Source organism: Ambystoma mexicanum, chromosome 7q, assembly GCF_040938575.1.
Source record: "Ambystoma mexicanum isolate Mex_15411 chromosome 7q, UKY_AmexF1_1, whole genome shotgun sequence".
Lineage (NCBI taxonomy): Eukaryota > Metazoa > Chordata > Amphibia > Caudata > Ambystomatidae > Ambystoma > Ambystoma mexicanum.
Window position 1 is genome coordinate 653,301,237 of NC_090941.1, and position 27,298 is coordinate 653,328,534.

Genomic DNA, 27,298 nt, shown 5'->3' on the forward strand with positions numbered 1-27,298 from the left:
GTAATCTCTCCTCTTTGCCAGGATGAGGTGGAGGATAGAACGTGGGCAATACAATTTTCTGCCCTACATGAAAATCAGAAATAATGTTGGGTAAAAATGAAGGCTTAGCCCTTAGAACAACCCTATCCTTGTGGAAGATAGTAAAGGGTGGCTTAGATGCTAATGCATGCAAATCACTCTCTCTACGGGCTGAGGTTAATGTTACCATGAGACTGGTTTTAAATGTTCGGACTTGAATGTAAAGGTTCAAAGGGTGCACACATTAGAAATGTTAGTTCCAGATTAAGGTCCCAAACTGGAACCTGGAAAGGAGATGGGGGAACAAATTGGTGAGTCACTTTAGAAATTGTGTCACCAGTGGGATTTTTAAATATGAACATTCTTCTGACAAGCGCTTATAGATGGATAGCACCGCCACATAGACGTTAATAGTTCCGACCTGGAGCTCCAGATTGGCTAAGGATAGTAGAAAAGATAACACTTCTGGTGTTTTGCATAGGAAAAGGGTCTACATTCTTGTTGTTGCACCATCTGCAGAATTTGTTCCAACAGCAACTGTACAAGGACTTAGTTGCTGGCCTTCTGGTCGAAAGCAAAATCTCCATTACGTCATCTGGGAGGTCCCACTCCTTGCATCTCAGCCTTTGAGAAACCATGCACGAAGGCTGAGTGTCTTGACCTCTGGATGGAGAACCCAACCCTCCTCTTGCAAGAGAAGGTCCTGTTTTAGTGGAAGACGTATTGGAGGGCAGATGGACATGTACAGAAGGTCCGGGTACCCCATCCTCCTGGCCCAATCTGGGGCATTTAGGATCATGTGTTTCCTGAACTTTCTCAACCTCCTGATCACGTGAGGAATGACTGGGACCAGAGGAAATGCGTACAGCAGTGGAAACTCCCAGTCCACTACGAACGCGTCCCCTAGAGCTCCTCTTGGAGGAAATTCCCTGGAGCAGTACAGTTTGCACTTCCGATTGACACTGGTTGCGAACAGATCCACTTGAGGGGATCCACAAAGGGTGAAGATCTCTTGAGCTAGTTCCACTCGTGGGAGACTATGCTCTGCCCGCTCAGAGCATCCGCCACTGTGTACTCTTCTCTGGCTAGGTGAACTGCAGATAGAGGGATTCCTTCTTGAATTGCCCAGTTCCAGAGCTGCATTGCCTCTCTGCACAGTGGTAGTGACCCTACACCTCCTCTCTTGTTGAGGTAGTACATGGCCACTGCGTTGTCCGTCATTATCAGGACATTCTTTCCCCGTACAGAGGGCAGAAAAGTATTCTGCGCAAGTCTGATTGCCGTCAGCTCCAAAAGACTGATGTGTAGTTTGGACTCCAGTGGAGATCGTCAGCTGGATGATTGTCTGATCATTGGCGTGGGTGTGATGCTGGAAATGCATCGGAGGGACAGGGCCTCTGTATCCTTGTCCTTTACTGCTTTTCATCGTGTGTTCTGTCGTGATTTCCGCGCAGGAGTTCATGTGGGACTCCTGGCAGTGCAGCTCTCTTTCTTTTGGTTTGGTGAACGGACCCGTGGGATACCCTTATGGCACCCACGGGTGGGGGTACAACCCTGTGCCCCTAGTGTATGTTTTTGGGCACCTGTGGGTGGCCCACAGAGCAGGGTATGGGCTGGTGGCAGCTCCATGCTGAATTTGACAGGTGCGCAGAGTATCCTCCATTTTGGGATACCCCGGCCCTGCCATTGGGATCAGTTGATTCCTGATGGAAAACAAGATGGCCCCGGTGGCCTCTTGCTTTCTACTACCCATTAACTTGTTTTCCCAAAGTCCTGGGAAGCCCTGACTCTGTCCCTTCCCCCTGACTGGCTGTTGGGTGGAAGTGCCATATATGGTGTTGGTGTGAAGGCCCAGTCAGACTAGCTGGAGCCTTCCCGGTGATGTATGTTGTGGTGGGACCTGGGTAAATAGAGTGTGTGACGAATATGCATTCTATGTTGTGGGTGTCTAGTATCTGGTGGTTGACACAATGACTGAGACAACCCTGCCCGAAACCGGTATGAATGCAGCTTGGAGTGTTGAATGGCTGGGTACTTGTCCCAATACACATAACTTGTTGTGAGTGTCTGGTAGGGATGTAACGGTATTACGGTATACCGTTAAAGATGCAGAGTCTTGGTCTTGCACTGTTGGATGTGCCGTCTGCCAAGTAGTTTCAGTTTGAGCAGTTTTTAATGCCATTCCATAAACCACACGTGCCTGACACAAAATCAGTATGTTAGCAATAGGAAGAATAAATACGGTGCCAAGCAGGAAAAGGGTTTGCTTTTTTTTGTTGTTTACATTTTTTTTTAAAGCGCTAACCCAGCCCGCGGGCATCGAGGCGCTGTTAAAGAAATTGTTTTTGTTTATTTAGTTGCGTAATTGTTTTTGTCTTAGTTGCGTATTTATAACATGCTTAAACACCCAGAGGTTTCTAAGCGCGGACCCGGGGATCGAACCTGTGTTGCTTCGTGTCGTCTTGCTTACAATGCACGCACGTTGCCGCTGAGCTATCCTCCCAAGACTTTGGGTTGGCGGCTTTGGGTTTTATATATTTATAATGGATAAGGTTTTCTAAACATATGACAATGGGGGATTTCCCTGGTTCTATCATTGAATTTACATATAATAAGTCACACTGCGAAATTTACTCATCTCTGTGGGTATTCCCTGCTGCCATACCAAAGGGTAACATGTCCGTGATTACTGAACACCTTTTGGCCGGAAGTAAACTAAAGGCTGTAACGTAAAGAGAGAGTGCATGTGCATATGCATGTGTGTGTGTATGCGCACAAGCATATACTACCATCAGACTCCATTGATCTGTGGCATGCAGGTTATCAAGATGGCAACATGTTCATCTTCACCAGTACCCAGTGGGGGAGCTAAAAGCCTAAATGACCACTTAAGAAAAGCTATTCAGTTTGCTTTGCCAGTGGCAGCAGGGCTCCCCCCACCTCCGCCTCTCCACACGTGTGTTTGTGTTTGGTGGAAGCAAGGGGTGGCATTTCAGTGGAAAGCATGTTGAAAAGCCCAAATCTAGCCCTGGGTGCCTGGTTTTGTTTGTGATGATAAATCTGACAATTTATGACCTTTTATAAAATATTTGTTAAGATTAGTTAACTCCACCTGCTACACCGCGATAACCATGATATACCGTCATTTGGCAAGAAGGTTATTGTACCGTCATAAAATTAATACCGTGACACCCCTAGTCTCTGGAGAGAAGTGAATGGCCTGAATACCTCGTGTGCCTGATTGGCTGCCTGCCTGCATGAATGCCCGTAGTCGTGATTGGATGCTTGAGTGTGACCCACCGGAATGAATGGGAGATCAACAGTATATCTGGGGACCTCTCACTGCTAGGAATCGTGTTCAGAAGCTAAAGTCCACTACGACGAGTAACTGGATTAACAGACGCTTGACCTTGAAGCCCTGCTGGACGAGAAGAATTGCTGTTGCTCTCCTTCACAATCCGAAAGCTGCTGTGCCTCCAAGGACTGACCCAGAGAGGACCTGGTAAGGCGCCCTCTTCCCGAGCTACGAGGGACCATCGTGCACAGCTGATCTTTGCCAACGCTCCCTGGTAGACAGACCTTCGACAGGCTGCCGACCCGATACGGGGACTGCTGCGGAACTCCAAGGAGAAGCACCCGGACTGTTGTCCGCCACTGTCGACGACCGCCATCGCTGACTGGAGCCGCTGTTCTCCCGTTTGCCTAAGAACTTCAATTGATCATCGGACGCTCTCGTCTGCATCGGCATCCGACCGTCAACGTGCCGAGGAGCATCCACCGGTGGGTTTCCCGCCACCTACAGACCGCAAAGACGCCGATGACTCGACGCCCTTGCTGGGCCACAGTTCTTCATCATCTCTTTGCGGTCCAAAACTATCGTCACCGAGGTTCCCCGCAAGCAGACGCTCTGTCATCGACAAGCACCGCTAGGAACGAAGCTGTCACTTCCCTGCCGTAGTTCACCCTGTTCACCGTCGGACGTTCGACGACCCGTGACTCCCGCCTTAAAGGGAGGGCACTCAAGAAGGGCCGTCGATTCCCCGACATCGAACACCAAGTTCCCCGACACCTCTCGACGATCCGTGGCTCCCGCCTGAAAGGGAGGCACTCAAGAAGGATCGGTCGGTGCATCGCCAGAGAACTCTACTCCACCAGGTACCTTGGGGGGGTAAAACCTTAATAGGAAGAAGTAAGACTATCGAACATTATTTGGACTGGGCTTGTGCTATATATCTTTATTTACAGGTTGCCCAGGTGGGGGGATCTCCACACAGAACTGTGTCTAGGTAACGGGGCCAGCATTCTGCCTATTGTTTCAACCATCTTACGTTCCTGCCTATCTCTATTGCTGGTTTACTCATTATTGATCTGTGTGACATTTTAACCGTACAGTTGATGCACTTTAATGAGATTTGATAACATTAGTGGTACCACTCTAGACGTGTATATATTCATCATTATTGACTTCCAAGTACAAAGTGCGTTATTGTGATCGTGTACATACCTTTGAATAGTAATTATATAAAGACTGTGTTTTCAGTAATACAGTGTGTGGACATTCCTTTGTGGGGGTTCGGGGACTACACTGTACTTAAGAACCAGCCGGCATCACCTCCTGAGAAGCTAGGCCTTGATTGCTTGTCCATTGCTACCACATAGAGAATCTTGGCTGGGGTCCGTTGTGCCTCTCCTCTACCACATAGAGAGCAGAAGTACAGACACCCCCTACCAGTCTTTACAGTGGGCTCCCCACCCTGTGAGTGAGGCGTTGTCACTACTGTTATCTCGGCCATGGTTGCCTAAAGGGTTCTCCCTTCATAATGTTGTCCTCACAGGCCCACCACAGCAGACCCTGTGCAACCCTGCTTGGAACCTGAAGTAGGTCTGACATGTTTCCTGAGACCTTGGACCATTGTGTCCTGAGGGCCCATTGAAGGCGTCTCATTCTCAGGTGAGCCCTCTGGCATCGGGAAAAAAGCAGAATGCCATGCGGCCGAGCAACCTCAAAAAGCTAGGCCTGGAGATGCTGGGCACTCTGAAATTTGTATATCATCTGTAGAATTTCTTGAGCCCTCACCTCGGGTGGCAAGCTCTTTCCCAAGCATGTATCCAGTACAGCTGCAATGAACTGGAGCTTTTGAGAAGGCGGCATATGGGACTTCTTGTAATTGAGGGAGAAGCCCAGTCTGTGAAGAGAGTGGCAGGTGATGTTGAGATGATCCAGGACTTGTTCAGGAGAACATGCCCTGATCAGCCAATCGTCTAGGTAGTGGTAGACGTGAATCCCTCTCTCCTGAGACTCGCTGCCACCATTGCCATCAGTTTGGTGAAAACTCTCAGGGCGGAGGTTAGCCAGAATGGCAGAACTCGAAACTGATAATGAGAACCGCCAACGGCAAACCTCAGGTATTTTTTGTGCTTGAGATGGATTGGTACATGAAAATAACCATCCTGAAGGCCCAATGACACCATCCAATCCTGGAGTTGGAGGACCTGAAGGATCTGAGAAAGTGTGACCATCTTGAACTTGTCCCTCCTGAGGAACTTGTGCAACTATCTCTAGTCCAAGATGGGTCTCAGTCCTCCGTCCTTCTTGGGTATTAGGAAATATGGAGTGTACATCCCTTGTTCCTTTCCGTTACTGGCACCAGTTCTATAACACCTCTCTCTAGCAGGGTCAACATTTCCTGCACAAGGAGCGGATCTGGAACCCTCAAAGAGTGGCTTTCCGTGGATGGCTCTGAGGTCTCTGAATGAAAGGAAGGCAGTAACCGTGGGCTATGGTTTCGAATTCCCAAGCATGCGACATAATGGCTCTGCCATTCTTTCATATGCTGAGACAGTCTGCCTCCCACTGGTGTTTTGTGACTCAAGGGCTCAGAGAGGTATTAAGGTGGCTGATGCAGTGGCTTTTGGTAAGGATGCCCCTGCTTGAGCAGGCTTCGTACCTCTCCCTCGCCCAACCAGAGGGAATCTTTTTTGGCCTTTCACCTGCCATTCCTCTCTCTCTTCCTACTGAGGAGTAATAGCAAAAAGATCTACCCCTCCAAGGCTGTCCACTGGGGTGGAAAGGCTGAGGTGGCCTAATAGTGGCATCTAAGGATTTGGCTGCCACCTTTGAGGTCTGTAACTTCTCAAGGCTTTCGCCAGCCTTGTTGCCAAAAAGGTGAGACCCGTCAAAAGGCATGTTGAGGAGTCTGGATTGCACATCCGGCATAAATCCCGACTTCCTCAACCACGCATATCTGTGTATTACGGTGCTTGTTGCCATGGCTCTGCTGATATCCAAACCCATTTGAAGAGACTCACACATGGCCTCCTTGCCATCTCTAACAATAGCCAAGAATCTGACTCTTTCCTCCCCCTAGGGAATGTGCTCTGCCGCCATGGAAATACAGTCCAATAAAGTGAGTGAGAATTTTGCTAGGGGACATGTGGAGTTGGCTGATTTAAGAGCCATGCTCCCTGCAGAAAAGACTATTCTTGCCCATCCATCTACTCTCTTGTCATCCCTATCTGGAGGGATAGTTGGATAAGCTGCCTGCCTGGAAGTTGCAGTAGCTGCCTGTACCACCAGACTCTCTGGAGTGGGGTGTTTAGACAAGTAGTCAGGGTCACTACTAGAAGGGTGGTATTTTTTGGTCAGGTTTTTATTTCCTGCCGGATTAGTCTCTCGTGTCTCCCAATTTGCTGCCACCCTTTTTTGAAGAGCGATATGAAATGGTAAAATACAATACATTTGCGGATCCCTATCAATGAGGTCCGTCAGATCATCCTGTTCAAAGGGGAGGTTAGGCCTACTCCACCCCGTATAGTCTACAGCTTTAGACATTAGTTGTTATGAAGCATCTGCATGCTCACCACCTTCAAGTCTACCAAAATTCAGCTCTGGTGAGGTGTCTACCCTACTGGTCATTTGTAAATTATCATAAAGATCTTTCAATCTAGACTCTTCTGAAATAAATCTCTCAGGCACATTTGGTGTACCAAATATTGAAGACCAATAGGCACATTGCTGTCTGATGGCTCATTGTCCTCATAAATTGATGTCAGAGATTTTAAATAATCATTCCTTGGTAATGGAATATAGGTCTTGTCTGGGGTAGGCATCGAAGGTTTAGGAAACTGTAAACTCGACGCTCGAGGAGTCGTCAAAATCTTTTTCGGCTCGATGGTGCCATTGGTTTAGATGGCATGGTTGGTTTTGATGGTACAGCTGGCGTTGGTGGTGCAGCTGCCATTGATGGCACGCCTGGCATCCATGGCACAGCTGGCATTGATGGTGCCATTGATGTCGAGGGTGTAGCTGGTGTCGACGGCACAGCTGGCATCAATGGAGTCAATGGTGTTGATGACATAGTCCCCGACTTATGTTTGGATTTACGGCTCGAAGGATCCTTCGATGACTTGTTATCGTGTCGAGGTCTCAACGGCTTTCACTGAGGATCTGCCCTTCATCCCGGGCTCAAAGGCGTGCAAGATTTGGCTCAAGCCCTTTCCTTACGAGCTTCTTTGAAAGTAGCGGTAGGAGCATGGCTTGCCGAGGGTTTTTGTTTTTGAAATATTTGTAGCATTTCAGATCTAAATGCTTCCCATTCGGAACGTGTGGAGGTTTTCGTGGGACAAGATGCCCTCTCAGGGGAGGTGTCTGACGGCGAAGTCGGAAAAGGCGACCTGTGGTGCCTCTTTTTCGACTTCCTCGACGATGATGAGGAGTGGTGTGAGCCACTTCTCGACCTTGATCTTTTTACCTTCTTCCTTCGAGGAGAGTCACCTCTCTGCTCGTCAGACGAAGGTTTCTTCAACAGGGTAGTCAATGGTGATTTTCTGGGGTTTTAGCTACCGCCAATTTCCCCTTTCGCTCCTTCAGAGCTTTTCCAGTCATTGACTGCCACTTGGAGCAGGCCTAGGTCTTATGCTCCACCCCGAGACACCACAGACAAACTTGGTGTTGGTCGGTTTACGACATCTTAGAATCACAGTCCCGACACTTCTTGAACCCAGTCTTCGGGGTAGGTGTCGAGGAAGAAGACATTATTGTGAAGAACAAAAGAATTGGGCTGTAGTTTCTCGAAGCGTTAGCTTACTCGGAAAAAAAGAACTGAAGCCAATGGGTGCTGCGTGTTACATTCATACCTTCGATGACATCATCCTTGGGATGGAGTCCCTCGAGGGACATCGAGTTGACTGCATCGACGCACAGTGCTCTCTGCCAAAATAATTTTTTCCAAAGCAGCTGAAGCTGGATATCGAATATATCAAAGACGAGGAATACATGGGAGGACACAATCCATTCGACGTATGGATACCAAAATTATATCCATCTTACAATTAAAATATATTTTTGGACACCCAAGAAAAGACCCCTATTTGGAATGAAAATTACTTTTTACTTTAGAAACAATAATTGTACTCCTATCTTTAATAAACGCATTGGCAAAGGCAATCGTTTTGGCATTTTGTAATTGGTTATTGCATTTTACAATAATAGGTATGACAACAGTATACCCATGTGTCATCCATAGCGAGTAAGTACTTAAAATGTTGCACAAATGCTCCCATGTTAGTGCTGTCAAGAACTTAATATTAGTAAGAAAAAGACTTCAGTTTACAGTGGTGTACACATTGTTTGTACTATGTCCATTAGCTTTGTCAAGGCTTGCTTTTAATGTCTGTCTAAACATGTATTCTGTTGCAAACGTACTTCCAAGATTTGATGGCACAGAACAAAAATACTTGGACTTAACATGTTAGGGAAAAAATAAAAAGAATAAGCTGGTTGTTTGTTTATCCTTCTTCCTATTTGGAAATCTACAAGTACTAGATTACAAAGAATGATCACCTTACAAAAAACTCCTTTGGGTTTTGTAATTGTATATACACTGCTTGAGGAGACAGCAAAGAAATCTGTGTAGTTATCAACTATCATGAATGCCTCGAAGTGCAAGCAACGGTAAATGTTAAGGTGTGTGTGTGAGAGAGAGAAAGCTATGGTGCAAAAGAGGGTTTACTGGTCAAGGGTGCATAAGAGCCAGGACACAAACCTCTAAGAGGGTGAGAGAAGGAAAGAGAAAGAGAGAGATAGAGAGAGATAGAGAGAGAAAGAGAGAGAGAGAGAGAGAGAGAGAGAGAGAAATAACCAAGGTGCAATACAAGGGGTATGTGCAAGGCTGTAAGAGAGACAAGGGCACATGGGATAGCCCAAGGCTGTATGCATGAGAACAAGAATGTTGCATGGAAAGGGTGCATGCTTGTGTATTGATGGGAGGGTGAAAATAAGTTCAGTGTGAGCGACACCCTGCCTACAAGGGTCACAGTGGGGTAGAAGGAGTGGGGTAGAAAGTGAGAGAGTGGGGTAGAAACAGAGAGAGAATAGGGTAGAAAGAGATGGCACGGAGACAGGGGAAGTGGAGTATAAGTGGGTCCGAAACGGAGAAACCGGAAATTGTTTAGGTGACAGAGGCCAAGGTGAAAGAGAGAAATCGGCCATGGGGATGGGGGGCGAGACATCACCGCACAGGCCCAACCGAGCGGCTGCCTCTCCTCACTAAGTTACCTTCCAGAGAAGCACACAAAGTAAAACAAAAAGAAATGGCCTGGCTCTTTGGGGCTGGCTCTGAGGGGCTCCCCCTCACTGCGCTGAGCCAGGTGCCAATGGTGGCTCTCTTCGGTGAGCTTCTGACTCTCCCTGGGGGTGGCATCAGTGTTATTTCGTCAACACGGCTCATAAGCTCATTGGATAGGGCCCTCAAGGCAAGGAAGGACAGATGCAGTCAGATCACTGCGTTGCCGCACCAATGAAAGGTAGATGATGATTGGCACATACATTGTAAAACATCCAATCCTTGGTACCTATGGTGGAAGGCATCTGAAAATAACAAATAGTATCTCAGCAGATTCCTGCATTTGTATTTGTTTATTATTTGTATCGCGCTCGGAACCCTTAGGTAACTGGGCGCTTGAGAACTTGAGTTACATACATGGTAATAGAAAAACAACAATAGCAATTGGGTCAGACCAATGGTTACAGCTAGGTCTGATGTCACAAGAAAGTAACAAGTAAGTACAGGTGAGATTAGCCAGGCATAGGATGGTAGTCGATAATGGCATAAGGACTAGGGGCGGGCCTCATTGGATAGGCTTGTTGCTCAGCCAGCTTTTTATTCCGGCTTTGAAGGTCAATGCAACCAGTACTGAGGACCAAGCAGCAGAGGTCTCTTAATGGCACTTTCCTAAACTGTAGACTTCTTTCTGTCCCGGTGCTCAACCTCCGCTCAGTAGCAGCAGCTGAAGCGGGCTGTGTTGCTATGGGCGACCTTGCTACAAAGGCTGATGTGATGGATTTCATCAGAGGGTTGGATGGGGTTGGGGAGAAATGGGAGGAACCTGCCTTTCTTATACAGCAAGCACAGCTGTGAGGATTAGTATGGCCAAACCCTCTGCATACTACTCTCCTATTCACAATGGTGTCCCTGTATAGTAGAAGCTCCAAGGAGCCATGTGCCAAAGCACTGCCCACAAGACAGCCTCTGAGGACTTCATAGCCAATTGAGGTTGCGCCTCCGGGGGAGGGTGGCGGGCTGCCAGCGGCTCACGCTTCCAGTTACTGTGATGGTCGCCTACAACGTCATTTTGGTAGTATGCATTTGCTCCAACACCTCCAATACCGGCAAGAGCAGGGGCTACAGAGAGCGTCTCTGTGGATAGTAGCCCTTCCTGGGCATATTTAAGCATTTCTCACTTTCTGCTGAGTGACTTGGGCATACAGGCATAGACTGACCATGTGGCGAGGGAACAACTGGCAGGTTGCAAGCTTTTTTTCACATGGACAATTCCTCACTCGTACCAATTCAACTATCATTCACCATTGGCAATTTTGCTTGAAAGTATTATTGTCCTTTGTATTCTGGACTTGATTTCTCAGTCTAGCAGGAAAAGGGCAAATGCACCAGTCTTTCTGCAAACGGACAATTTATGTATACTGTCGTGTAGTCAGCATGCATCTTTTGGGAGTCAAGCCTAACCCTTGGCTTGGGAGGGTTCAATTGGGCAGTAGACCCCAGCGAACATAGCATCAGGAGGTTTTAGTCTACAGTTGTAGTTATCTGGTTTAACGGATGCAGAGGACAAGTGCTCCAGATGGTATGCCTGCTCATGTTTCTCTCAAATTGGGCGATTACTCCCAAGAAAATACAAAAGTGGGCAGTAACAAAGCGCATGGGTCTGTCCAGTGCTGCAGATACGATTTTGAAGTGGGACTATGTCAATCCCCTTTTTTAAATGTTGGGAGTACGATTATTTTTTAGGGAGTAAAAAAAGTAAACCCACTCTCAATAGGTGTGTTTTATAAACTACCAAAACCCTGTTTCAACTGGAAAATGTAATATTTCCTTGCAGCTATTATTCAGGCACATTAAGAGATACATTTTTACCTCTTCGGGTAAGCAGCAATAGTAGTTTTTCCCCATGGTACTACGTGCATACATAAATGGAGCTGTGTAGGTGAAAGCAGGGGAAAACATTCCCATGTTTATGTTTCCTATTTTTTGGTTGGGAGAATTTTTGCTCCTTTTTAGGCACTAATTGCCTATTTTTCATGAAGAAAAAGCAGGAGATACACCCGTTATCTGTAGGGCTGGATCTGCCCTTTGATACTCGAACGGCTCCAGTGATGGGTTAGAGCTCTTCAAACGTATTTCATGTTCTTGCAAGGTCTTCTATTTCCAGTAATTACCCAAATCAAAGATTGTACCAAATGAAAAAACTTAGTTTAAAAAGATAAGATAATTCTAGTGTGTCACATTTTTCTTTACTCCCTGAAATTCCCATCTACATGAAACTTCCAAAGTACTAAGTAAAATACAGTCAACATCTTAAATGTGCACTCACAAAGCACAATTCTAGGGTGGGTTGAATTAAGTCTACGGTCACAGAGGTGCTAAAATGTCTGATCAAACTCCATAATCAACTCACAGAAACGGTAGAAAGGACAAAATTACACCAGCTTCAAAGTAATTCACCAAGTCAAGTCTCTGAAAGGATTCACCTTTTCTTGAATGTTAAAGAGTTTAAGAAACGTTTATAAACCGCCAGTCATCCTAAACACAGAAAAGAATCATTCCCCAGTAGCCAGCGACCAACCAAACCAAGGCTAGAGACTGTAGACTTGAAGCCTGCCTGGAACATAAAACAAATCTTGTAGGAAAATGAGCATTGTAGTTGCCATTACAACCATGTATTCTCTGTTCCAGCACCCTTCCCTTTTCTTTTACCCGTATCAATGATTTTGGCCTTATGTTGGTGCTTTGCGAAACCAAATACAACAAAACCAAGAATAGGGAGAAAAATACTCCAACTTTGAAATCGAGCCTGGAGCCCTAGATCATAGAATGTACAACCATTTTGCTGTTGGAGAGTCCTATGCACAACATATTGTGTGATCCTAGAACGTGCAACTATTGGAACTGTGTTGAGTTTTCTACTAGTGTACAGAGCCCCCAGCCCTTCTACTCACCCAGACACAGATCTACCACTACTCATCGCTCCTATACTCAAACCCAACACAAAATGTAAACTCCTAGGAGACATCAACCTTGGTTTTAACGTCCAATCTGACCATAAAGCCACAGCATTCCACAATGCCTTCCTAGAAATGCAATTCAAACAAATGGTCCATACTCCCACACATTCTAAAGGTCGGATTCTGGACTGGATTCTAGCACTGAACTCCACAATCCTGATACAAGATTCTATAGAAATGACTTGGACTGATCACCGGCTCATCAAATTCAGTATCACCACACTCAAGGACCCCTCCCCTCTGGGAGCTTCCATACTACCCACCCTAATGCGTGACTCAAAGAAACTCACCCAGGAGAACCTTACACCAATAGATCAAACTAATGAACACCATTCAACCAATAGACGATAAACCAGAAGCCATCGCTATACGTTACCATAAGTGCCTAAAAACTGTCATTGATGAAATAGCCACGCTTAAATCCAAAAAACCCAAACCCAAAAGAAGCAAAACATGGTTTAACGATGACAACAGAGAACTCAGAAGAAAAAAAAACCAGCACAAGAACACCTCCATAGGAAAAACCCCACCAGCGATACTAAAAAGAAAGTGCAGCGACTTTCTAAATTTTACAAACAAGAAGTGTACACACAGAAAGCCAACTTTCTAAACTCGCGCATCACCAATGCCTCCTCAAGTAGTAAAGAATTATTCGCCATCATAAAAGAATTAGAAACCCCTACCCACCCCCCCAAGTACAGTCACAGTGAACAAAGCATGGTGCACTACCATTCAGGATGTGCTAGCTTCTAAAATAAACACCCTGCAAAATAAAATCAAACTAAAAAAAAACTACTAGCCACCCCCTCAAACTCTACTATCCTGCCTATAGCAGACTATGCCACTGATACACCTGAATTCCACTTCACCCCAGTAACCACTGAACAAATACTAAAAACTATAGCGTCACTCAAACCCTCTAATTGTAAAGCAGATCCTTTCCCCGCCAAACTAGTTAAGGATAGCACTCCCATCCTAGCAATAACCATTACCAATTTTGCCAATGCCTCCTTCAATACCAATACCATCCCGTCCAATATCAAAGAGGCATGGGTCACCCCCATCCTCAAATACCTAGCCAAGACCCCACCATCCTGACTAATTACTACTCTATCACTACAGTCCCCTTCCTTCTCAAAGTTATAGATAAAATTGCATATACTCAAGTCCAATCCCACCTTGAAAACAACCACCTACTAGGAAAAAGACAGTCTGGATTCCGCCCAGGCCATAGCACAGAGACAGCACTATTGGACCTAAAAAAACAGATGGACGCGGTTAGGGAATCAGGTCAATTATGCCTATTACTTGATCTGCTGTGGCATTTGATCTAGCAGATCACCAAAACACCGCCAAACAACTTCCGATTCTCTAAGGATGTCCCTTCCTGGATCAACTCTTTCCTCTCCGACTCCAACTCCAGAGTAGCTATAGGATATGTAGCAGCTGACCGCATACTAGTCCCCCTTAGAGTTCCCCAAGGATCCTGCCTCTCCCCAACACTATACAATGCATACACAAAATTACTTTTTGCAGCGCTAGACGCAATGGGAGTAATTTACACAAACTTTGCTGACAACACCCAAATACTTATTCCCATATCAGGAAATCTAGAACAAGACACCATCCAGGTAAACAAAATCTGCTCCATCATCCAGAACTGGAATGCAGCAAACAGTCTTTGCCTAAATGGAGAAAAAACTGAGATTCTCATTGTAGGTTCTCCTACTCAACTAGCAAAGCTTCCCCCATAATACACCTCAATAAACAACGACGGCACCCCATCAACATCTCCAAACAAGTAAAAACTTTAGGAGTCTATCTAGACTCCAGCCTCACCTTGAATAAACACATCAACGCCCTTGCGTCTTTCACGTCATACACAGCCAAACTTATCTCACTAACAGGCCATTCCTCACTCTCGACAGAGCCCTTATACTATCTAAGATCGATTACTGCAACATTCTTCTATTAGGCACCTCTAAACAAAACCTAAATAAAATGCAGCTTATTCAAACACAAAGCACTAAGAGCAGCTTTAGGCATAAAAAAAAGAGAACACATATCGCACCACAGAAGAGAAGCCCACTGGCTCCCTATTGAATCAAGAATAATACACAAAACGCTCACACTGGCTCATAAATGTATCGCAGGAACTGCACCGAGCTACCTTAACCACTGCCTAAGCCACAAAACAACCACTCGAACACTCAGATCAAATGTCCACCTCCACCTATTCACGCCTCGTTTTAAGAACACTAGAACGGTTAAATCGAATTTCCCAACAGCGGCCCCAAGAATTTGGAATACACTCCCTTCCAACATCAACAATGAGCCCAGTCTGAACACATTTAAAATACTATTGAAAACATGGCTCTTTAACACATTCTAACCTCTGGACTGACCCTCATCTTCCCCCTCCTATCTCAGATCCACCCGATCTGCCCCCCTCCCCCCATCTGCCATTGATACCACCCTTCAGAAATGCCCCCACCCACTAGACTCATCCCTGCACCAAGCTGACCACTGCTCAAATTGCTATAGACCTGCATATTTTAAGCCTACTGCATTTAGCTTGTTAAGTAATGTATATATGTATGTATATAGGTAACTCCTTATGTGCCTGTAAATTGTATATTACCAACTATGCAAACACTAAGAATAAGTACACTGTAAATTAGTCTCTGGCACCTCTGGGTTTGGGTGTAAAATAAATGCAATAAATAAATAAACATGGACTGCCCCTACAATATAAAAAGGTGGGATGTTGTGGAGGTTTCTAAAATATTAATAGTCTGATCATAGAATTTGCAACAATTGTTATATTGTGCAGTTCTATAAACAATGCATGGATTAATTCTAGAATGTACAGTCCTTGCAATGTTTGTTCTCCAAACATATATATACTTCAGTAATGTATGCCCAGATTGTTTCTAAAAGTTGCAAACCTTACGATATTGCAGGGTACCCTAAAAGGTGTGCAGTGTTATCCTAGAATATACAACCATTGTGATTTGCGATTTTTTCTGAAGGATCTACAGTTTGATAGTAAGATTGCAGCAATCTCCCTCGTGTTGGGCTGCACATACGGCCTATCATGACCCTCCAGCCTGAGCCTAGGCCAGGAGGAGCGATTCTGGGCCGTTACCCACCATGTAGGCACCCCCGACAAGCGGGTGATAGCTATTCGCACCCCAGGGTTTTCCCGGGGTTCCAATAGTTTTTTTTAATGGGCGATGGGCTCAGCGTATATTGTGTGAGCCCAATCTCCAATAAAAAAAAAAACATAAGATGGCCCGGGCATGAGAAAAGGTATGTTGTCCCTTTTCCATTTCTATGGTGGCACTCGTGGGCAGGAGGAGTGCTGGGACTGGGGCAGAAAGCTCTGGTTCAGCAGATACGTGGAGATGGAGGGATGGGGTAGGGAAAGGGAGCAGGATGTTTTTAGGGGTGGGGCGGTCAGGAAGGGAACATGCGCAGGCAACAGGGAGTGGCTCCCTGTTTCCTCCCCACAATCAAGATGGCACCACCCAGGGACGGGCCTTGAGTGGCTGAAAAATGCAAGTGGTACTTTGCGTGTTCTCGCCTGCATTTTCAGCAACCTGATTGGCTGAGCGTCCTTCCCCAGTTGCGAATGTCTCTTCATGCAAGAATGGCTCCTGACCTGTTCCTTATGCATTGACTTGATCCGTGCAAACTCGGTGGTGTGATCGCTTTGTAAACGCTCCATCTCATTTCGATACTGTAGCTGTAGCCGCTCCTCCAAGGCGCGCAGCTCAGCTTGCTGTTGACACTGCAGCTTACGCACTTCATCTTCAAACCTGATCTCCAGTTCTTCCTTCTCTTTCTGTAGTTTCTCACATTTTGCTGTGTTAACAGCTGTTGGAGTAAAAAAAGACTGAACTTAATTCATAGCGAACAGCAATCGAATATGCAATATCATAGTGTGTGATTAGTGTTTGATTTAACACTTAGTAAATTAATGGGATTATGTTATGTAAAGGGACTGATAATCTAGTGCTACTTTCACATGATGATGGACTAAATATGTGCAAAGTTGTGGGCTGAGATAAAAATCTTATCAGCACAATTGCATGCTAGAAATAGTCATTTCACACCAACGCCATCAATTAGTGGGCCACTTACAGGCTATGCTCAGGTTTGGTACACATAGCCAATCAAAGGAATTTCAGAAGCTGGGAAGACATTATGAAGCAAGACACAGACAACAGATTCAAGGTTCAGATAAAAAGTCTTTATTAACTTAAATGTCAGGATGGTGTAAGGCCTAACCTGACCTATACTAAGGTGGGATTTCCCTCCCTAAATAAACTAAGGAGAGCCCAAGTCAGTAAATTCAACTTCAAAGTCTGTCTGTGTCCAAAACCTAGACTTGCCCTCACAAATAAAGCTAAACAATGTGGAGCCATGTCAGCAACCAAAGTAACAGTGTGCAAATGAAAGTTCTGATCTTCTTCCAGCTCCAGGCTTACTCTTGGCTCCCTTCCCCAAGTTCAAGACAGTTCCAACAAAAAGGTCTCAGGGTTTCCTTCCCCAAGTTCAACGCAGTCCCTCAAAATGGTCTTGGGGTTCCCTTCCCCAAGTTCAACGCAGTCCCTCAAAATGGTCTCGGGGTTCCCTTCCCCAAGTTCAACACAGTTCTTTAGGCTTCAAATTCACAGTCTCATCAACTTGTTTAGTTTGGCTTTTCTTTCCATTACTTGAACAATGTAGGCCAACCAGCTTTAGTCTCTTGACTTCTCTTGGATTACTCCAAGGAAGGGTTCTTTGATCAAAGCACAGTTGTCGGACCACACGGTCCACCCATCACAGGTCATGCAACCGATAACCCATGACACTTTACAACAGTTCATTCTTTCCCATAGGACTTCCTTGACAACACAGGTTTCCTTCCTTCATTGGTGGCATAAATCCACTTATATTTCTTAGTCACTTTATTGGCTTCTTGCCTTTATCAACATGTGACTCTCAAACACTTTCTTTCGTGGTATGTCTCCTGGTTACCAACTTGCTTTCACACTATCCAATAGTGTTTTGCTTTTTGCTCTTTTCACTTTGCTTGCAAATGCTGTTTCTTTAAATGGCTCTCGGTAACAAATGCATGTCACTTTCAATTTCATTTGTGCGATATTCTCATATTCTTTTCTTTAATTCAACATTCCAAACGTATTCATTGCTTTTCAACTTGTTCAGTATTCAATAGTTCATATTTGGTCATACGACCCAATTAGCAGCATTTAAACTCATTACTTGCTTGGCATTTCATTCAGTATTCAATAACTCACTTTACGGTCTCCCAACTCCTTTATCATATATATATTTTTGCTTGTTCGGCATTCGCTGCAACCCACACCGTGCCCCTGGAGTGCCTTGGTCTGAGTGAACCTTCCCTGTCACTCATCGGTGTGAGGCAGCTCCTCTGGGTGTTCTGGTCTCGCTTCTGGGTTCTCGCTCGCTCCCTTTTCACTCCTAAGGAGCTTGGGTGAGCAGCGCCCGCCCCCACCAGTTGTTCTTGCAGCGGTTGGCAGCTTCTTTGTGTTCCCCTCTATCAATGGGGAACACAAGTCAATGGGCTTCAACCAGCTCCAGACACTCTTGAGGCTCGCAATCGCATCAACATCTTCCTGGCTTCTCTGCTGTCGGCAAATTTTTCACTGCCCCACAATCTGCCCGCTCGACCTCGGATGGCCGTGCTCTCCGGCCCAACTGATTCTCTTCTCTGCTGCTTTTGACTCTTTTTATACACCTGCAACCATTTAGCAGGTTACAGGTGTGAACATTTAGTTTCACTTGCCTGACCACAGTTATTGGGACATGCCTGACCCTTACAGCAGTCCTCAGGCCTCCTCCTCGTCTCAGTACTAGAGTGGTGAAATGGCCTGTTAGTGATCACTATTTTTAGTTGCCTCTTCCTCGCCCTATTACTATAATGGTATGAATGAGGAAACATGAGGGGAGATGGTTTACAACAGCCGAAATCTCAAATATGTTAATGGACAACTTTTATTGACCTGCTCACTTGATTAAGATGGGTACGCTGGATCTGTCTTTTCTTCCTTGTCTCCTGTCTACCTCACAGACCCTCCTTCTCTATAAGGAGACCCCTAAACTATAAGGAGACCCCTCCAGGTGGTTTGGTAGTGTTCTGTTGGCCTCCTAGCTGGGTCTCCCTATAGTGTTGAATGCTTATTCATGTTCCAGTAGCTGTACATGTGATTGGTGGGGCTGAAACTCCCTTTTGCTACACCCATATCCTAGTGCCGTGCACCCAGAACCTAGTGCCGTGCACCCAGAACCTAGTGCCGTACACCCAGAACCTAGTGCCATCAGAACCAAGTGCCGTACACCCAGAACCTAGTGCCATACAAACTAGACACTGTTGCAATATTCAAATGTTGAATGCATTTTTCAAACCAAAAACAGAAAAGAAAAAAAAACCCTAAATGCCTTGGATAAAACACCATAACTGTGCATATGTTTCAAATCCACGCATTGCAAATCCATCTTTTTTTTTTTTTTTTTATAATGGATTTTTTATTGACATTTCTTAGACATTAACATCGGGACACAACATTGTCCCCAACTTCCCCTTCCCGCCCCCCTCCCTCCCCACCGGTATTGGTTTCTCTGCAGTTCCTACTGTCCCATGTTTGCTTCGGGCTTAGCTTGTGAACATATCTAAGATACGAATGTTATGTGGGCACCATTGGAGCATGTAATCACTTTGCAGGTATTCTATGGTGTGTCCCCAGTCTGTAGCGAATCGCTGTCTGTTCCCTTGTAGGTTATACGTTATTCTTTCCATCGTTACATATGTCCATATCCTGTGGAGCCATTCTTGCGTCGTTGGGGGGGTCTTTTGTTTCCATTTTTGTGCTATTGCCAACCAGGCCGCTATGAGGAACCCCATGAAGTTTCGTTTTTGTGTCTTGTTTAGAGTTCTATCTTTGGGATCCCACATTCCGCACATCCAAACTTCTTCTTCTAGGTTGTCCGTTCCCATGAACATTTCCTGCATCTTGTCTTTCACTTCCGTCCAGAATTGTTGTAGTTCCCGACAGTCCCACCAGATATGCCTCCAGGTGCCCACTGTGTCACATCCCCTCCAGCATCTATCTTGGGTTGTCGGGAACATTTTGTGTAGCCTTTCCGGAGTGTAATGCCATTGGATCATCACCTTGATCCATGCTTCCTTTGTTTGTATTGCTCGCGTCCACTTGGGAATGATGTGCCACAGGTACGTCCATTGCGTGCTCGGGATTTGTTTCCCTAACGTGATTTCCCATTTTTTCATGTAGTACCAAGTGATGTTTTCTTCTTGGACATTGATGAATTTGTAAAGAGATGAGACGAATTTCTTTTCTCCCGTTTGGGTTAGTATATAGGTCTCAAAGGGGGTTAGGTCCCTTGTCAACGCCTTCATAATTCTGGGGGATGTGAGCCAGTGATGAATTTGCTCATATTGATACCTGTCCTTCTCCGTGAGGGCTAGTAAGTCCTGGCAGTCCGTAAATGATCTTATCTGCCCTTTTTCAAACATGTCGCCTACTTTCGTGCACTCCGAGTCCCTCCATTTCTGGAATGCGCCTTTTTCTACCCCTGGGGGGAAGTCTGGATTGTCTAAAATTGGGATGAACGGGGCCGGGTCTATCGTTAGGGTTTCTCTTTTGGTGGCTCTGTCCCAGATTTCCATAGTGGTGCTCATAACTTCACTTATATCAATGTTATGATGTCTGTGTGCTGGTCTCTTCCACAACAGGTGGCGCAGGTTAGATCTCGCCACCGCTCGGTCCTGTGCCATCCACCACTTATCTGACGTATCCGTGATCCATTCATGTAGTACCCACAGTTGTGCCGCCTCATAGTACTTCCTGAAGTGGGGAAGTGCCATCCCCCCGTCTGATTTTTGTGCGGTAAGTGCCTGGTGTGAAATTCTCGGTGTCTTATTTTGCCATATATATTTGGTAATTGTTTTTGTGAGTGATTTAAAGAAAGATGTTGGGACCTTTATGGGGAGTGCTTGGAAGTAGTAGAGCAATCTAGGTAAGATCGTCATCTTTATAACCGTTAGCCTGCCCCACCAGGACACCTTCAGGGGGTTCCATCCGCTCAGGTCTGAGACGACTTGTTCCATTAGCTTCGTGTAGTTCCCTGTGTATAGATCTCTTATTTTTGGTGTGAGGGTCACTCCTAAGTATGTTACTCCTTCTTCTGACGTCTGGAGGCGTAGCTCTTTCGTTATCCTGTGGATCTCATCCTTGTTTCCGGCCATTGTCATTACCGACGATTTCTGCTTGTTAATTTTCAGGCCCGATATTTCCCCGTAATCATCTATCAGCTGGATCAGGTGTGGAAGCGATCTGCTCGGGTCCTTGATGGTCATCATCATGTCGTCGGCGTAGGCGGCTGTTTTGTGTGTTTGTCCGCCCATTTCTATCCCCTTTATTTCTGGCGTCACTCTGATCTTTTCCAATAGGGGTTCAAGATAGATTGCATAGAGTAGTGGCGACAGGGGGCATCCCTGTTTGGTGCCCCTTCCTATTCTGATTGGATTCGATAGTTCTCGGTTGACTGCTATCCTGGCGGTCGGTGCGTTGTAGATGGCTTTGATCATGTTGATAAAGTCGTTCCCCATTCCCATTTTTTTGAGGGTCGCAAAAAGCATTGTCCATTCGACTCGATCGAATGCTTTCTCTGCATCCAACGATACTATTGCTGATGGGAGTTTCACGATGCCTGCCTTTTCAATGAGGTGTATTATTCTTCTTATGTTATCGTGGGTTTTTCTGGTGGGAATGAATCCCGCTTGTTCCTGGTGGATTAATTTGGGGAGTAGTGGCGCCAGTCGGTTCGCTAGAGCCTTCGTATAAAGTTTGGCGTCTATGTTGATTAGGGCTATTGGGCGGTATGAGCTTGGGTTTACTGGGTCTTTCCCCTTTTTATGGAAGACTAGAATCTTTGCTTCGTTCATCGATGGGGTGATGTTATTCTGTGTCCTGAAGGTATTAAATAGCGTGGTCAGATGTGGAATCAGCGTTTCCGCGTATGTTTTGTAGAAGGTTGCTGTGAAACCGTCCGGACCCGGGGCTTTGTTTTTTGGCAGGTCTCTAATTGCCTTCCTCACCTCTTCTGGTGTTATTGGCGCATCCAGGGCTTCTTTTTCTGACGGGGAGACTGTTGGTAGGGTGATGCCTCTGAGGAAGGCCTCCTGATCTTGCTCCTTCGGGTGTTGGGAGGAGTATAGGTTCTGGTAGTAGTTCCGGAAAATGTCTTTAATGTCTTTCGTCTGAGTTTTCATTGTTCCTTGTTCATCTTTTATGGATTGTACCGTCTGTTCCTGTTTTCTGCCCTTCAGTTGTCTCGCCAGCAATTTGTCTGCTTTATTCGATTTCATTGCGTACCAGTGTTTCGTGTGCAGCAGCTGTGTTTCTGCTCTTTTTGTTCTAATCAGGTCTAATTGGCTCTGTATGTGTCTATATGCTCTCTTGATCTTTCTGGAGGAGTTTTTTGTCATTTGTTCTCTTGTCTCTTCCAGTTTTATTTCCAGTTCTTCTTCCCATTTGTGTGTGATCCTATCTCTTTGCGCTTTTAGAGCTATAAAGTGCCCCCTCGTAACCGCTTTGAAGGCTTCCCAATTTGTGCTTGGGGATATTTCCGGGGAAGTATTGTCCTCGAAGTATTCCTCTATTCTTTCTCTGATGGATTCTTTTGCCGCTGGATCTTGTATCACCTCTCTGGGGAGGGTCCATCTCCATAGGTTCGATTTTTTCATAAATTTTGGGATTGTGATCCACACCGGGGCATGGTCTGATAGTGAGATATGGCCTTTTTCGATGTCCTGTATTTCCCCCACTAGGGTCCCTGTTGCCCATATGTAATCTATTCTGGAGCTTGAGTCATGTACATGCGAGTGGTAAGTGTATCCTTTTGTCGTTCCTTTGAGTCTTCTCCAGACGTCCTCAAGGGCTAAGTTGTGCATTGCTTTCTTCAGCGCCGGCGTGGGGGAGCCCTGCTGGTTACCTTTAGGGTTTGATCGGTCTTCCGTGTTGTTCCATGCCAAGTTGAAGTCTCCGGTCAGGACTATTTCCCCCTCCGCGAAGGATTCTAATTTGTTTATTGTGTCTTTGATGAATCCCTCTTGACCTGAGTTAGGCGCGTACAAGGTGGCTATAGTTAGTTGACGGTTGTCAATCTGGGCCTTTGCGAATACATAGCGCCCTTCCTTGTCTGTTTGCGTCTCTTTTACTTTAACTTGTAGGTGGTTTGCGAAAGCAAGAAGTACTCCTTTCTTTTTCTCTTCATCGTTTGATTGTATGATTACGTTGTAGCCTTTTAACTTGAGCTGTCCTCTCCTTTTTTTTTGTATATGCGTTTCTTGGAGCGATATTATGTCGAATTTGTCTTTGTGGAGAAAGTGTTCTATTTTTTTGCGTTTCACTGGTGAGTTCAGACCTCTAACATTGTACGTTAGAATTTTCAGCCCCATTCCTTTTGATCTGTCTGTTGTTTCGTTTTGTTTCCGCCTCGTGGGACTGTGTCGTGTGTGTTGATACCGGTGTTGGAGTTTCTCCCCCTTCGAACTTTCCCTTCCCCTTTCCCCCCATCCCTCTTCCCCTCTCCCTCCCTCTTCCCCCCAACTTTGTCCCTGAGGAGGGCTCTGGGCCCTATGGTTGCTCCGGCGTGTTGCCTTCGCTCCATGCCCTCTAACTTCTCAGGGGTAACGGTTCGCAGGGAGTCCTAAACCCTGCTTGTGTTGTGGATTCCATGGCCGGCCCCCGGCTCAGCCGCGCTCTAGATCACCCTCTGCCCTGGCTCTCTCGTCCGTTTGGTTATCGCCTTCCCCTCTTGTTGCGCCCGTCTCGTGTAGGGTGTTTCTGGAGGCTTAGCGATCTTCTGGTTTCCGGGATTGGAGTCTCGTTTTCCTTTTCTCCGTTTGCCACCCCTTCGGTTGTCTCCTTTGTCTTCGGGGTTCACTATCGTTCTGCTTCTCTGATTCCTGGTCTCCCAGTATTTTTAGGCCTTCTTCGCAGGTTGTTATTCGGTGTTGTCTGTCTTCCCATGAGAATAGTAGACCGAATGGGAAAGTCCATTTATATCGGATTTGTTTTTCGGAGAGGATTTTCGTTATCTGGCTCATTTCTCTTCTTTTTCTAAGCGTTGATTGGGCGAGATCTTGGTAAAGCTGAATTTCTTTTCCGTTCATTCTTATTTGCCCCGTAGTTCTGGCCTTCCTTAGGATTTGTTCTTTTTGAGTATATCTAGTCATGGCCACTAGTACGTCTCTTGGTCGAGATCCGGGCTCTCCTGTTCTGCGGGGACCAACTCTGTGTATTCTGTCGATTTGGATGTCTTCCTCGGTTCCCTCCTGTAGGATTTCTTGGAACACTTGTTGTGCTGCCGTACGGAGGTCTTTATCTTCAACTGTTTCCACCATATTTTTAATTCTGATGTTCGATCTTCTCGATCTATTCTCCAAATCCTCGCACTGGGATTCCAGCTCCAGCGCCAATCGTGCGAGTCTGTCTTGTGCTTCCGCTTGTTGTAGTGCTTCCTCGTCCATGTTTTGGACCGTCCTTTCTAAATTGTCTGTTCTCTCTCCGAGGTCTTTTATGTCTTTTTTTAATTCTTGTATTGCTTGTTTCATTTCGCCTTTCATATTGTCAAATTGCGCCTGGGTAGATGCGATGAACTGGTCCTGAAGTTCCTTGAACCAGGATTTCATATCGTCCCTAGAGGCCATGTCTGCCTTTTCTATCTGTTCTGGAGGGTCGCCTCCTTTGTTTTTCTGTTTGTTCAAGCTCTTGGGGTTCTTGTTCCCTAGTCCCCAGATTTGGGTCAGGTCTTGGTCTTGCCTGGGTCCACCTTTCTCCGCTCCCGTTGATTGTGACCCCCTCTTCGTTTTGATTTTTGACATGTGTTTGGGCCTCTTCGCTTGGGTTTCTTATCAAAGTCCTCTCTTCGGATTTGACAGGGTTTTGGCTAGTTTCTGAGGTCTCTTGATTTTGGGTTGGTACGTTGTCTCTTTTGAGGATCTTTGTTGGGTTTACGGTTCACTTCTGGGGCTTTCGGTCCTCCTCTTGGTTCCCTTATCGCATGTTCATTTACTGGGGATCTGTGTTTTTGGTATGCTTAGGACTTTGCGTGTTGCCCCGGTGAGTCCTGCTTCGGTTCCCAGTTTTGAGTTTCTTGCTGAGTTAGGCTCCTCTTTCTAAATGGACCTCCTTGTGCTGCTTGTCGCTGCCCAGGTCGTTTCCCCACCCCTGGGGTACCCCGAATGCTGTTTTAGTGCCCGGAGAGGACGGGTCTGCTGTTGTTCCGGAGACCCCCTGCTCCCGATCCCCTCAGACCTGTTGTGGCGCAGGGTTAAATGTCCGCTTTTTCTTCCGCTCGGGTCTTCTGGAGGGGGGGGGGCCCTCACCGCCAAATCTACTGTGGGGATGTGTCCTTCCCGCTTGCCCTCTGTCCTTCCCCCCGCCTCGTACCTTTCATCCGTTGTTGCTTCTGCGGGCCTGCCGATCGTCTTTTTCCGGCTTCGGGCTTCCCGTTTTCTCTCCGGAGACTGCTTCACGCTCGGAGCGGGGGCGGTTCTCTCCGTCTGGTCCCGTTCTTCTTGCGGCTTCTTTCCTCGGGCTTGGGCTTCCCTCGATCCGCCCGATCTGCTGCTTACTGCTGGCGTCGGGCCCGGGGCCTCAGCGCGACTCCCGGCTGCGTAGTGTGGAGGGGCGGGTCCGGTCCGGCACTCGCTCTCGTTCTGCCTCCGGCGCTCGTCGAGGGAGATTATTTCCTTTTCCCCCCTGTCTGGGGGAAGACGCTTCTCAGAGGCTCGGTGGGTGCTCGAAGTGAGGTGCTTATTTGTTGCGGCCCGGGTCGGGGGACGGAGCTACGCTCACGCACGTCTGCCCGGCTCGGCCGCCATCTTGGAATCCGCAAATCCATCTTTAATATGGTATTGGTATTGGAAATTAACTGAACAACCAAAGGATGCATTTTAAACTTAAAAAGGGCAATAAACATTTGATTTTTTTTTAAAACTGTCAGACAATATACGAAGTTTGATAGGTGTTGTCTGCAGGATTTGAAGTGGTTGTGTGGAATTGCAGAAGAGACTGACACCTGCAGAATGCTTTGCATCCCTACAACGCATATAGACGAGATAAACCTACATTACGCTTCATTTAAAGGATAGAAAAATCCGTGGTACAGGTAATATTTAAGAGGTCAACACGGCTCTTCTTGTCATCATCCAGAGATGGATGGGATGGATTCATACATATCTAATGCTTTTGCAAACGAGGCAGTAAGATTCGTTAATCTTACAACTATGTTTTGAGTTACTGACCTGTGCTTTTAACATACAGTGGGCCGTTTCATATGGGACAGGGGTAAATGGGGGCATAACCCTGAGGTGTAATGCTTTTATGTCTTAGTTTAAAGATCTATCCCATTTTCCAATGCTTACATGGTGGAGAAGGGGCAGGAAGTGGAGTTAACATCTACACTGCCCTTTCTTTCATCATCTTGAAAAATAATGTGCGGATTCCTATGGAATCCGCCTCCATTTAGCACATGCTAAAAGCAGGCGGAATCCATAGGAATCCATTGGTAAATGCTGTCTGCAAAGTGTAATTTGCAGGCGGTATTTACTTTTTTTTTTTTGCAAGAAAGAGCATAATAGCAAAGAGTAAAGCTGTTTTTGTCTTGATTTACTCATTACCTTTGTACTTTACCTTGCAAAGGTAGAAAATTGCACGCAGAGGACCCAACAACATCTGTTCAATTAACACTTAATAGAAAATAACCCCCAGTGTCCTCCAAACTTCAGTTAGCATTTTGGAAGATGAAGTAATACAATTCCATGTCCAAAGAATTTGCAAGGGGTAAGCCATATGGTGACAGCAGAGAGACACACGTACTCCTCGCCAGCCACATGTTTATATATAGCTCCTTGCAAGAGTCTCTTTGGCTTCGAAACACGAACTTGGCTTTTTGTGGTTAAGATGTAACCTGTTATATGCACATGTTATGTGTACAACTTTGAAAATGCTCACGTTAGACTTTTTGTTTTAGACATTTCATAATCAATACACAGCATTTCATGATTAAATCACCGAAGCAGCAAAGGTTATCTGGGAATAAAATTACCAAAACATTAATCACAGTTAAATGACTGCACATATAACAAATGAGGATTGCTATACCCATAATTATGCAGCATTGAAGAGGGAGTGTGGATTATGTAAACTGAATCCTTTTACCTTTTAAAACCAAAGCTGCTTGGCTGAACAATCCATTTGTGATTCAAGCCCATAGATAGCATACCCTTTTTTGGGGTGCAGGACACCTGGGATACGTTGCTCTGCTATTACTTCTGTTTGATGTCTGTGACTAAACATAACAGAGGCGCCATTGGACTGGGACAGTGACAGTGTTACCCATCCGTCACAATCACCATCTCTTGCGACCCTCAGCTGCTCCGTCCTGCCGATGAGTCCCCTGCAACTGGCCCTGATGCAGAAGAACCCCTGCGCTCCATAACCTAATCAGAGCTATGTGTAGGGTATAGCTAAAGGTCCCTCACCATAAGGTGCCATCAACATTATTAGATGGGGAAACTACCTGCCCTCGCCTTTTATGGTCCAAGACCCAACTGTATGCAGCTGATCCTCACCTGGGGACTGT

General features: G+C 46.0%; 1 protein-coding gene across 1 annotated transcript in view; it reads right to left on the bottom strand.

Annotated features, from left to right (window-relative positions):
• Nucleotides 1-27,298, bottom strand: part of MTUS2 (microtubule associated scaffold protein 2) — a 1,571,269-nt gene that overhangs the window by 132,435 nt on the left and 1,411,536 nt on the right. The window contains exon 9 of the mRNA XM_069639493.1: nt 16,263-16,477. Coding sequence (XP_069495594.1) covers nt 16,263-16,477 — 215 coding nt within the window. The remainder of the gene's footprint in view (nt 1-16,262; nt 16,478-27,298) is intronic.